Source organism: Podarcis bocagei (assembly GCF_964188305.1).
Source record: "Podarcis bocagei genome assembly, contig: HAP1_SCAFFOLD_569, whole genome shotgun sequence".
NCBI classification, from domain to species: domain Eukaryota; kingdom Metazoa; phylum Chordata; class Lepidosauria; order Squamata; family Lacertidae; genus Podarcis; species Podarcis bocagei.
Window position 1 is genome coordinate 1 of NW_027669884.1, and position 12,471 is coordinate 12,471.

The 12,471-nt window shown below is 43.4% G+C and overlaps 1 protein-coding gene across 1 annotated transcript; it reads right to left on the bottom strand.

The window, feature by feature from the left end:
* Positions 1–4,339: 4,339 nt before the first annotated feature.
* Positions 4,340–11,968, bottom strand: LOC308579650 (vomeronasal type-2 receptor 116-like; the record flags this gene model as incomplete). Its single annotated transcript, XM_081214224.1, has 6 exons — positions 4,340–4,422; positions 5,994–6,675; positions 7,326–7,452; positions 9,253–9,480; positions 10,028–10,831; positions 11,870–11,968. Coding segments are annotated over 6 exons (2,023 nt in total), but the record flags the coding sequence as incomplete, so codon positions are not given.
* Positions 11,969–12,471: the final 503 nt, after the last annotated feature.

Consider the following 12,471-nt stretch of genomic DNA (forward strand, 5'->3'; position numbering starts at 1 on the left):
CATTTCAGTCTTGGCTAAAGTTATAGGGAAACTTGGCTGCATGGAGCTATGCACCAGCCCCAAATCCACCTCCCTAACTGGATTCATGTAAGTTGATAGGACAGGCGCCTATATAGACTACAACACAGGGTCCTCATAATTGGAAAGGGCTGTTTCTGTGGCTGTTATTGTGCCTGGCGTGTGATTTCCCATGTGACATTTAGAAGTAGTGATGCTGATCGATAATTATAAAAAAATTACAGGGTGGGGGATCTGTTTTGCTATATCCTCAAGTCTCAGAACAAGCAAAGTGCTATGTCAGTGTCATCCCACTACAGCCCAATTTCTGCTCTCTTGTGAAGCAGTGCCTTTCATGTATGGTATAGCTTTCTGAATTGATTCAATTTGAGACTTGGCCAGGGTATAGAAAGAGGGTTGTGAAGGTCCATATCCCTTCTTCTGATCCAGACCATCATCCCTTCTCTCCAATTACTGTCAATTGTGCTCCGTGGTGCATCAAAGGGAGGTTTCCGCCATGCAACTTGGGCTTTTGAAAACTTTATCCCTTATGTATCTCAGCTGAGCTCTGCTAGTGAGCAAGAGCCATTCACTCTAAGCCATATGTTTAAACTCTTCCTCAAAACAGCTTCCCAGGTATCCCTGTCATTCTTCAACCTCCATCAGATGCTGTCCTACATGTGATTCCTGTCTCTCCTCACAGAAGCCTAAACATAGTTTCCATTGGGTCCCCCGATAGTATTAGACTGTAACTCCCATCATCTCTGGTCACTGCCCATGCTTGCTGGGGATGAAGAGTAGTGAAGAAAAGATCTATTCCATGGATACTACTGTCCTGGCACCTTCAACCTATTTACATTTCATGTGTTTGAGCAGGTAGTCTGTAAGCTAAGACACATCTCATTCCTAATTCCTAGGTCCAGCAAGAGTTAAAATTGAAGCAAGGATTCATATTTTCTAAAGTCAGATTAGGTAATGGGTTATTAAGGAAACAAAGGGAATGGTTCTGTGTGAGACAGCAAAGGTGTGGGCCTCCCTCTTTCAACGCTAGGGTAGTTAGAAAGACAAACACAGTTGAGAGTTATGTGAGCTGGAGACTGGAAGCAAAGTTGCATGCTGAATGGCAAAGAGAAGCTAGTGCCAACCTTCTCCTTGATAGATTGATTCCTCATAATCCACTGCTGATTCCTTCCTGGAGGGAGAGGAGAGCTGAAACAAGGAGCCGGCAGCAGATGCTTCTCCTTCTTAGGTGTGCAGGAGTAGGGAATGAAGAACCATTATGAGTGAGACAAAGAAGAGGCAGGTTCTGGTTGTTGGTTATGAAAGCTATTTAATAAGGTTGCTATACATATTTTGGATGTTCTCTGCAGAATTTGGAGCAAATGATTCAGCAGAGGAAACACAGCCCAGAATAACTATGGAGATAGTACAAGAATACTTGGCTAGTTTAGATGTATTTAAGTCTCCAGGGCCAGATGAACTGCATCCAAGAGTATTAAAAGAACTGGCAGATGTGATCTCCGAACCACTGGCAGTCATCTTTGAGAATTCCTGGAGAACAGGCGAAGTCCCGGCAGACTGGAGGAGGGCAAATGTTGTCCCTATTTTCAGAACGGGGAAAAGAGAGGACCCAAATAATTACCGCCCAGTCAGTCTGACATCAATAACAGGGAAGATTCTGGAGCAGATCATTAAGCAAACAGTTTGTGAGCACCTAGAAAGGAATGCTGTGATCACCAACAGTCAGCATGGATTTCTGAAAAATAAGTCATGTCAGACTAACCTGATCTCGTTTTTTGACAGAATTACAAACCTGGTAGATGAAGGGAACGCAGTGGATGTAGCCTACCTTGATTTCAGCAAGGCATTTGACAAGGTGCCCCATGATATTCTTGTAAAGAAGCTGGTAAAATTGGTCTTGACTATGCTACCACTCAGTGGATTTGTAACTGGCTGACTGACCGAACCCAAAGGGTGCTCATCAATGGTTCCTCTTCATCCTGGAGAAGAGTGACTAGTGGGGTGCCACAGGGTTCTGTCTTGGGCCCGGTCTTATTCAACATCTTTATCAACGACTTGGATGATGGACTCAAGAGCATCCTGATCAAATTTGCAGATGACACCAAACTGGGAGGGGTGGCTAACACCCCAGAGGACAGGATCACACTTCAAAACGACCTTGACAGATTAGAGAACTGGGCAAAAACAAACAAGATGAATTTTAACAGGGAGAAATGTATTGCACTTGGGCAAAAACAATGAGAGGCACAAATACAAGATGGGTGACACCTGGCTTGAGAGCAGTACATGCGAAAAGGATCTAGGAGTCTTGGTTGACCACAAACTTGACATGAGCCAACAGTGTGACGCGGCAGCTAAAGAAGCCAATGCAATTCTGGGCTGCATCAATAGGAGTATAGCATCTAGATCAGGGGAAGTAATAGTGCCACTGTATTCTGCTCTGGTCAGACCTCACCTGGAGTACTGTGTCCAGTTCTGGGCACCACAGTTCAAGAAGGACACTGACAAACTGGAACGTGTCCAGAGGAGGGCAACCAAAATGGTCAAAGGCCTGGAAACGATGCCTTATGAGGAACGGCTAAGGGAGCTGGGCATGTTTAGCCTGGAGAAGAGGAGGTTAAGGGGTGATATGATAGCCATGTTCAAATATATAAAAGGATGTCACATAGAGGAGGGAGAAAGGTTGTTTTCTGCTGCTCCAGAGAAGCGGAAACGGAGCAATGGATCCAAACTACAAGAAAGAAGATTCCACCTAAACATTAGGAAGAACTTCCTGACAGTAAGAGCTTTTCGGCAGTGGAATTTGCTGCCTAGGAGTGTGGTGGAGTCTCCTTCTTTGGAGGTCTTTAAGCAGAGGCTTGACAACCATATGTCAGGAGTGCTCTGATGGTGTTTCCTGCTTGGCGGGGGGTTGGACTCGATGGCCCTTGTGGTCTCTTCCAACTCTATGATTCTATAAGATGACACAACCTTGACAGTGCTCTCCAAGGATGTTTTCACCAACCATTTTATGGGATTTAAACTCTAGTTCCCATTTACAGAGTTATGCAGAAGATAGCCCTGGTCGTTTAACCCATTAATAAGTTCGCCTTTTCCTTCCACAAAAACTATGCAAGACACTCTCTTTTAAAGTTTCAATAATAATTAATTTTTACTTGGTGTACTTGAACTTGCAGATTAAAATATACAATGCAGGTAGGTGTTACTTATGTTGCCAATACATCTCACATCTTGTATTAATACATCTTTGTAGGTTTTTTGGAGGGCGGGTTATTCAGTTTTTTAGATATTGATTAAGTAGTTTGTGGTTTTATAGGTTGATTTTATTCTGTGAACCTCTCTGAGGCTTCCGGGCACAGAGTGGTATATACAATCAATCCATCCACCCATCAATCAATTGCCTCAGTCCTATGACAGCACAGAAAAGGCCCACTATTTTGTTGCCACTCTCTGAGGCACAAAAAAGGGCCTTGGATGATGATCACAGCATCTGAATTGGTTTAAATAAACAGAGAGGTCCTTCAGGTTCTGCAGTCCTGAGCCCTTCAAGGCTTTACAGGTCAAAACCAGCACTTTGAGATGTACCTGGAAAGTAATCTGCAACTAGTGCAGTTGTGCCAGGATTGGTGTTACAGTATATGCTTAAAATGTCTTGCCCCAGTCAAGAACCTAGTCATGAAATTCTGCACTAGCTGAAGATTCTGAATGTCTTTCGAGGAAGCCCTAGGTATAACACATTGCAATAATCCAACCTAGAGGTTCCAGGAGCATAGGAAAAAGAAGTTGAATAGAATCATAGAATTGTGAAGTTGGAAGGGACCCTGAGGATCATCTAGTCCAACCACCTGCATCCTACACGGGTGTCAGGAGTGCATGCAGGAGCCAGGCACTGTAACTGCTAGGGCCTCACAGGACTGGGGACTTCCTGAGTTTGGCCTGGACTCTTGGCTTCCTGACCCCTGGACTGCTGATTCCTGCTTCCCTACCTCTACCCCGGTCCCAGCGTACCAAGCCCGGACTCCGGCTGCCTGTAACCCGGACTGTGACATTGGGGATCAAACCTGCAACCTTGGTGCTATCAGCACCACAGTCTAAGCAACTGACTTATCCAGGCTGATAAAGTTAGGATATCCTTGTCCAGATAGGGCTGCAGCTGGGCCCCCAGCCAAAGGTGATGCAAGGCACTCCATGCCATCAAGGCCACCTGAGCCTCAAATGACAGCAATGGATCAAGAAGTACCCCTGCTCCTTCAGAGGGAGTGGAGCCCAATCAAGAGCAGGCCACCTCTCATCCATCTGGTTTGGGGAACTGTTCACTAACAGTTATCAGTCATATTTGGATTGAGCTTCAGTTTATTGGCTCTAAAGTAGTCCACTAGTGAGGTAAGAAATCCACAGCCACACCTGCAGATGTAAAGGAAAAGTAGAGCTGTGTTTCACCAGTATATTGTTGACAAATTTACTCCAATAGTCCTGAAGAACCTGCTCAATGGTTTCATGTAGATGTTAAGGAACATAGGGGTGGGTGGGGGAATCAAACTAATGGATTTCATTAAGTCTAAGTATTGCTGGTCCTGAAGCTTCAAACCATTTGCTTCCTCCCTCCCTCTGTCTTCCTGGAAGAAGCTGTTAGCCGAGCTATTGCTCCCAGTTGAAGAAAAACCATGTGAACGAAGATTCTCTCTTAAAGCTAGCAAAAGCATTGTGTGATTCCATTTGTGAATAAATGCTATTTTTTCCTCTTTTTAAATCATTGGGAAGTTTGTTCTTTTTGACTTTTACTAACCAGTGCATGGACATTTGTTGAGTAAAATTGACCTGAGTAAAATCGTCACTTATTTGTAAAGTTAAGTGTCTGTGATTTATTCTAGCCTTGGTATTTTTCTGGGGAAATATCTGTTTAAAGCTGAATGAGGACAGATGCAAATCAAACCAAATATTAATGTGCTTGGAGCAATCCCCATTGTGCCAACTCTGCAAAGAGAGAGTAAGAATTTCTCTTCCAAACCTCCCTCTCTAATATGCCAGACATCTCTTAAGAGCACACAACTGTCCTCTTAACTGTGCTGTATAACTGGAATATTGGTACAATCATGGAAACCAAGAACAACATTTGAACGTTGTGATTACTGTAACGTGAATTTAATGAACAAATATATAAGCAAAAGGAAAATAAGGATTGCATTTAAAAATGAACGGATATTGAAAACATTAGCCACAACCTGACCTGAGGAAGGCCTGACCTGGATTTGGGCCTGAATCAATTCTCATGTTTCTCCACACAGACAACACTCTGGAGAAGTAGATCACAGTAAGTAACAGCATTGCACATTCTGCTCAGCAGCAGGTGAGCAGAGGGTTAATTTTCCTTACTTGGTCTGTGTGTGTCTTTTGAGGGTATAGAAATGCAGGCCAAAAATGCAGATATTTAGCAAAGTTTACAAAAGAAGCATAAATACCCCATGGCCCCAGCTTAATGTGTAGTGATGAGTGTGTTGTGTAAGGCCCTGGGAAACTAGGGTTGAAATCCCCATTCAGCCATGGGGAAGATGGCATCTCTCAATCTAAGCTTTTTCTCAGAGGTTTTGAGAAAACAATAGCAAGAGAGGGAGAGTTATGTACTCCTTGGATGGCATAGAAGATGGAACATACAAACAAAGAAATGATGATCAAAATAAAAACAAAGGAAATAACATCTTCTTGCCACAACATAAGGTCCCTGGCTAACGGCATCTCTTTCACCCTCTCAACTATGGTCATCCTTCTTCCTTACTAACCTCTCTTTACTGTTCATCTCAGGTCTAAGTATAATGATGTAGATTTTGGGGAGGAAGATGCAACCCAATAAACCAGCAGTAGAGGCTAAAATGGAGAAGATCTCCACAGCCACCATGTATTTCCCTTTGGTGCTCAGATAAGTGGGGACAAAGGACAGCCAAACACTGCAGAAGACCAGCATGCTGAAGGTAATCAACTTGGCTTCATTGAAAGTATCAGGCAACTTCCTGGCCAAGAAAGCCACAGTGAAGCTGATGATGGCCAGAAGACCCATGTAGCCGAGAATAAGGTGGAACATGATATCGGAGCCTTCATTGCACTGCACTATGATTTGCCCATCCTGGGAGTGCAGGTCAAACTCTGGGAATGGGGGAGAGGATGCCATCCACCCAAGACAGATGCCAGCTTGAATGAGAGAACAGAAGGTGATAAGGGATCCTGACAGCCTCTTCCCAAGCCATTTCCTCAGGCTGTTCCCAGGCTTGGTCACCATGAATGCCAGAACAACAGTGAGGGTTTTGGCTAACACACAAGCAACAGCAATGGAGAAGATGATTCCAAAGACGGTTTGCCTCAAGACACAGGTCACCTTTGTAGGCCTGCCAATGAATAAGAAGGAGCAGAGAAAGCAGAGAAGCAGAGAAGAGAGCAAGGTGCAGGTGATGCCCCAGTTGTTGGCTTTGACAATGGGAGTGTTCCAGTGCAGACCAAAGGTCCCCATCACAACAACTGTGACCAGAGAAAGCAGGAGAGCCAAGGAGGCCAGAATTGCCCCCAAGGGCTCCTCATAGGATAGGTAGTTTATTTTTTTCGGAATACATTGGTCCTGAAAGGCATTTGGGTAGTGATCATCGGGGCATTTCTCACATTGATCTGCATCTGAAAGTGAGAAGCATGCTTTTAGCATCTCTTGAAGCGATACTTATTAATATTATTGATACCGTCTGTTATGCTGTACACAAAACATATTACTGAGCTGATGAACCAAAGTCTACTTTCACAACTAAGTAATGGTTCCTCCATGAGCATCTCAGCTGTACTAATCAATCCATGCATATTTATCTGTCATGGTTAGAGTATACTGATTGATTTCAGTCTTTCCCCCCTAAACATGCCTATCTCTGCATCCAGCCCCATGTCTTTGCATTTCAAGGCTTGCAGCCCAAGTGTTTCTATTTTACACTTTCCATAATTGAATTTGGGAGTGAATGAAACAGCCAGGTAGCCTGTCATTTGCTCACTGGGAAAATCTATATTTGACAAGAAATAACTGTTCCCAAGGACTGAAACTGTGTGGATACAGTAGAGAAAATTATTCACTAGTTGTTAATCACAGAAGATGAAAATCTGTTGGCTGCAGGTTCAATGCTGACAAAAAGGGAATCTATGGAGTGCAATCCTAATTATTTCTTCCCAGATGTATGTCATCCTGATTTCAATAGTGGTTACTCCCATGTGGACGTTATTGTCGAAATGAATGTCGAAGTTTGAGAGGAAGAATTCCAGTTGACTTGGGTTCCTTCACTTACCCTTCTGGACTGAAATCCTCCCTTTTGGGCACTGAACACAGTCATAGCAACAGATTTGCTTTCCCTGCTGTGGAAACATACTCTGTCCAGGGTGGCAGCTCTCAACACAGGTGGAAATGGGCAGCATCTAGTGGTAATGACAAGCAAGGGATTTTGAATGGAAGAAATCTTATTGTCGTCTATGTCCGCTTTGCAGCAGAAAGGTCACAGGACTGAAATTTGAGGATGGCTGTCAAGCATTTGCTCCCTGGCCAAGCATCAGGCCCCCCAATAAAGATGCTTTGTGCTGTCACGTAACCATTTGGCCAGCCCAGCACATGTCTGAATGGCAAAGAGAAGCTAGTGCCAACCTTCTCCCTCTTGATTGATTGATTCCTCATAACCCAATGCTGATTCCCTCCTGGAGGGAGAGCAGAGCTTAAATAAGGAGCTGGCAGCAGATGCTGCTTCTCCTTCTTACCAAATGTACTTGAACTTTCAGATTAAACTATACAATGCAATTAGGTGTTACTTACATTGCTAATACATCTTACATAGATTTTAATCTATGATGAATACTGTTACAGACTGACAGCAGCACAAGAGAACATTATTGCTGCTCTAACTGTTTAGACTGCTCATAACTGCCATAGCTGTAGAAATTGACATAACTATTCCCTCTTAAAATGTGCAGGGTTTTTTCTGGGGGGCTATTGGGTTTTTTATTTTCATTATGCATTATGTATGTATTCATTATGTATTTTGTGGTTTTATACGTTGATCTTATTCTGGGAACCATCCTGAGACCTCTGCGTATAGGGAGGTATATAAATTCAATCCATCCATCAACTACCTCAGGCCTATGACAGCACAGCGTTCAATAGCCTTCTGAGCATTAGCCCTTTCCTTAGCATGGATGCTTTCATCCCCAAAATAGGGTCTTACTATCACATGTGGTGGACCTGCATAATTATAAGCGATTTTTGGAATAACATATATGACGAATTTAAGAAATTATTTAAACTTACAATAAAAAAAAGGCCGGAGATTTTCCTATTAGGAATATTGCCAATGGAAATCAAGCAAAACACAAGACCACTGTTTATGTACACAATCATGGCTGCAAGAATACTTGTAGCCAGAAGTTGGAAATGTGAAACAACACCAACAGTAACAGATTGGCAAACACTCATGACCGCTGTAATGGTTCTAGGGGTTGCTCGTGCGTAAACAGGTGCCTATCTCCCTGGCTGGGTGCAAACACCTGGCTGGGCTGCCAAAGTGAACCTCCTCTGTCCGGACAGCCACTCACCTGTGGCTGACTCAATCACTGGCAGAATCCGTGAGTGGCCGTTTCTTAAACTTCTTCCAGCAAAGAAGTTCTTTGATGCCTAGTCTCCGCCTACCCTCTCTGCGCGAAAGCCTTCTGCCTTTATACTTACCTTTATTGTATGATTGTATTTTAAATTAATAAAGATTCATTAAAAAAACCAAAAACAAGACTTATGGCCAAGCCTGCATGGAGTTTGGCCTCACCATCAGTCTAATGGAGACCAACATCCTGGGACAGGATATCACTGGTACTCCATCCATCAACATTAGTGACCACATACTTCAGGTGGTGGATGATTTTCTTTCTACTTGGGCTCCACATGGCAGAGATTTTTGCCAACAACGCATTTTGGAGGACAACAGTCCCTTTTCAAGAGCTTTAAACACTGGCAGATTCCTTACTCAGAAAGACCTTGTTCTGAACACTGAGCTCCAAATTAGCTCCAAACTAGCTCTGGATCAACAAATTTGAACAAAGTAACAAAAATAGAATTTTATCAGTGAGTACCAGAGCTTCTTTCCTTTGTAGCCATCACTGTTTTCCTGGATCTCTTGATCTTCTCATAAAAGATGATGATGATGGAAGAGGATTAAAAAAAAAAATGGTCACACCCACCTGCTTGAACTTGGGATTCCATGCAATGTCACTTCCATCCACTGTGAACTCTTTTCCTGGGGGGCCCTGAGGGTCCACCCTCCCCACTCGGACTCTCTGGAAGGACTCATTGGGATATGTGACCAAGTTGAGGAGATCATAGCCACCTGCCTGCTGCCCCTTCTCATCAAGAGAGATTTCTTCCCCAGCACTGTTGTTGAAGTGGATGTTCTTCAGCAAGGAGTGAAGCTAGATTGCAAGAGGGGGGAAAAACACAGACCTTGCAGCCTAATACACACTCTCTTTTCCATTTGGCAGGTGGACCTTTGGATTCTTACTACATTTTATCATATATACTTCAAAAAAATTCCCCCAAAAAATTAACATGTGAAACTGCCATGTGCTGAGTCCAATCATTGGTCTCTGTTGCCCAGAACTGTCTACTCTAAATTGCCACAGTGCTATATGGCATACATTCGAGGTTTCAACTCAGTTCTTATAACAGATGACACTTCTAGCCCTTGTACAGCTCCAAGTAGGAGAATCCTGGGATAGATTAATTTAACAAGCTTTGAATGTGCAGCATGCAAAGCATTTGGTCTTTCACTGAGATCAAGTCCCTCCCAATGATAGAACTCAACTGGGAAAATCCCCAAGGCCTCTCCTCCACGCCAGGGCTCAGCTGTGAAACATATGAATCAGTAATAGTAACACCCGTGCTTCTAACATTGAGGAGATTAGTTGACAGTACCTGCCAGGGCTGAACTTTCTGCTGTCTCTATTTCTCACCCAGTACTTTCTGTTTGGTTCTTGAGGAATACATGCTATGGAGAGCATGTGCTACTGCATGGACGGCATTGTAGATGCTGTAGCTCTGGCTGGATATTTCCATTTCAAACACGGGTCCAGTGAGTTTCTCCAGCTTCTCCCTCCCAGTGCAGGGTTCCTGAGTTGTCACAATTATATTGGGATCTGGGAATGAACAGAGGAATGCACTGGCCCAGAACTGCTGGATGAAATAAAGATTTGGCTGCCATGGATTTATGGTCTGTAGAAAGTCCTGAAACCCTGGAACTGGATTTGAATGGAGTGTAAATGACAAAGTGCCATTGAAGGATATGGAAGGAAAATTGCCTCCAACCAGCACTGCAGTGAAATCCCATTGAGCTGTTGTAATCCAAACCCTCTCCACTGGGTACATAGACAAAACCTCACATGAGACTAAAATCACTCTCAAACCCTCTAGAGACTGACTGTCTCCATAGACAAGAATCACATTCATTTGCTGCCGTGTGAGAACATACATGATTGGTCTCAATTTTTCTTGAAGTAGCTCAATAGGTAAATATACTGTCACTAGTGGGATCACCAGTGTCCAAGAAATGCAAAGATTATTTTGGGAAAGCCTTGGTCTGAGAGTACGAAGGAAGGTTTCTCCACTGTCATCATCTGAAACAAGCAGGCCAATCCAGTTCCACCCAAACTTCCTGAGTAGCCAAACAATGCCATCATACTGAGCTTCTTCATTGGGGACCATTTGGAAGAAGGAAGGGAAGTGCCTTTGGTCACTCAGCCCTGGATCCAAGGAGCCATAGCTGAGCTAAAGGGAAAGGATTTATATTTTTAAGAATCCAAAGTCCATCTATTTGTTCCTAGAAAGAATACTTCTGTATTGTGGTAGTTATCCACCTGGTCTTACTTTTGTAAGTATACACCACTGGCTTTTAAAGTCTCAGGCTAGGATGCTCCTATGATAACATGATTTGTGGCATGGCCAAGTTTGGAAGAACCAGAGCTTGGATTATTAATATTATGGGTTTACCTCTCCCCCAAATCCCAATGCTACTTAAGACGGCAGTGTAGGCAACACATAGCTAGGAGGCTTTAATATAATCATGTACCCATACCAAGTCTAATGTAGGAAACAAGTGTAGAAAACATACTGTATTAGGATTGAAAGCTAACATGGATGCTCTTTGGGGGTTTTCTGTCTATGTCCGCCCTTGTGGTTGTATCTATGTATCTACACACATACCTGTGGAATCTTGTAGGTGTTTAATATATTGGCCATCTGAAGGGAGTTTGGGAGGTGAGCCCTCCAATGACAGCAATTAATTTAGCTTCCCCATTACAGTGGTAATTGGGGATAATTCGTTGTCCCATGGAAAGAAGAGCAAGAATTTTCCAACAAGTTAGCAAAGGATTAAAAGCATTCTCATAAAATGTTGATCCCAGTGTGATGTTGGAGAAGAATTTGGCATTCTTGTTGATCTCTTGCATAGCAAAGATGAAGGCAAGAACATGCTGGAAGTTTTTTGGGATCATTCTGCAATGAGACGAAGAATGACTGCAACACTGGCGGAAGAGAAACAACTGTGTTTTAGATTTGATTTGAGAATCCATGTACCTTGAATGTTGCAACCCATAGGAAAGGAACACTTTATTCAAACTAATGAAACTAGAGGAGTCTCTTTATAGATTTTGATTAGATTTATGTAAATGGTGAATTCAAAGGGATTCATTGTCGTGCTGTGGATGAATTGGTGGGTTTGGATATGGGAAACCCAGAAATAAAAAGCTGTTAAATTCTTCTGTGAACCCCTTTTGCCTCTCTCTTAAACACAATGTCCATGCCTACCTCTTGTTCTGCTGCTTTGTCCACCACACCTCCCTTCCATTTCTGAACCATGAAGTATTCATGGGAATGTGTTCTTAATTCAACCTGTAGAACCACCATTGAGTATACCAGTGTGCTCCAAAACACAAGGGCTTTTTACCAGCCCTTGAATCACAGCGTTAGAGAGGAAGAGAGATAGGAGGGTAGGACTGGGATGGTCTTTCTCTCTCTCTCTCTCTCTCTCTCTCTCTCTCTCTCTCTCTCTCTCTCTCTCTCTCTCTCTCTCCCTCCCTCCCTCCCTCCCTCTCTCTCCCTGCTACATTTGGACTGCCAGTAGTGAGCTCCAGGAACAGACAGAGAAACAGCAGATGAGCAATATCTGCAGTACCCCCCCTTTCTGCTTTCTGCACGCCCAGTTTTCTAAATTGCTGATTTAATGCAACTCCAAGCCATTAGCAAATGACAGAGCAGATTGTTTCTGGGGAACGCAGGGTCTGTCTCACCCAGGCTCCATTTTATTTTGTTGGGATAGAATGATCCATTTGCTCTGGGTCTCTTTGCAAACCAGCTCAGCTCACTCCAATCTTTCCTTACCTTGCTGAATGCCTTTTTAAAAAGCACTT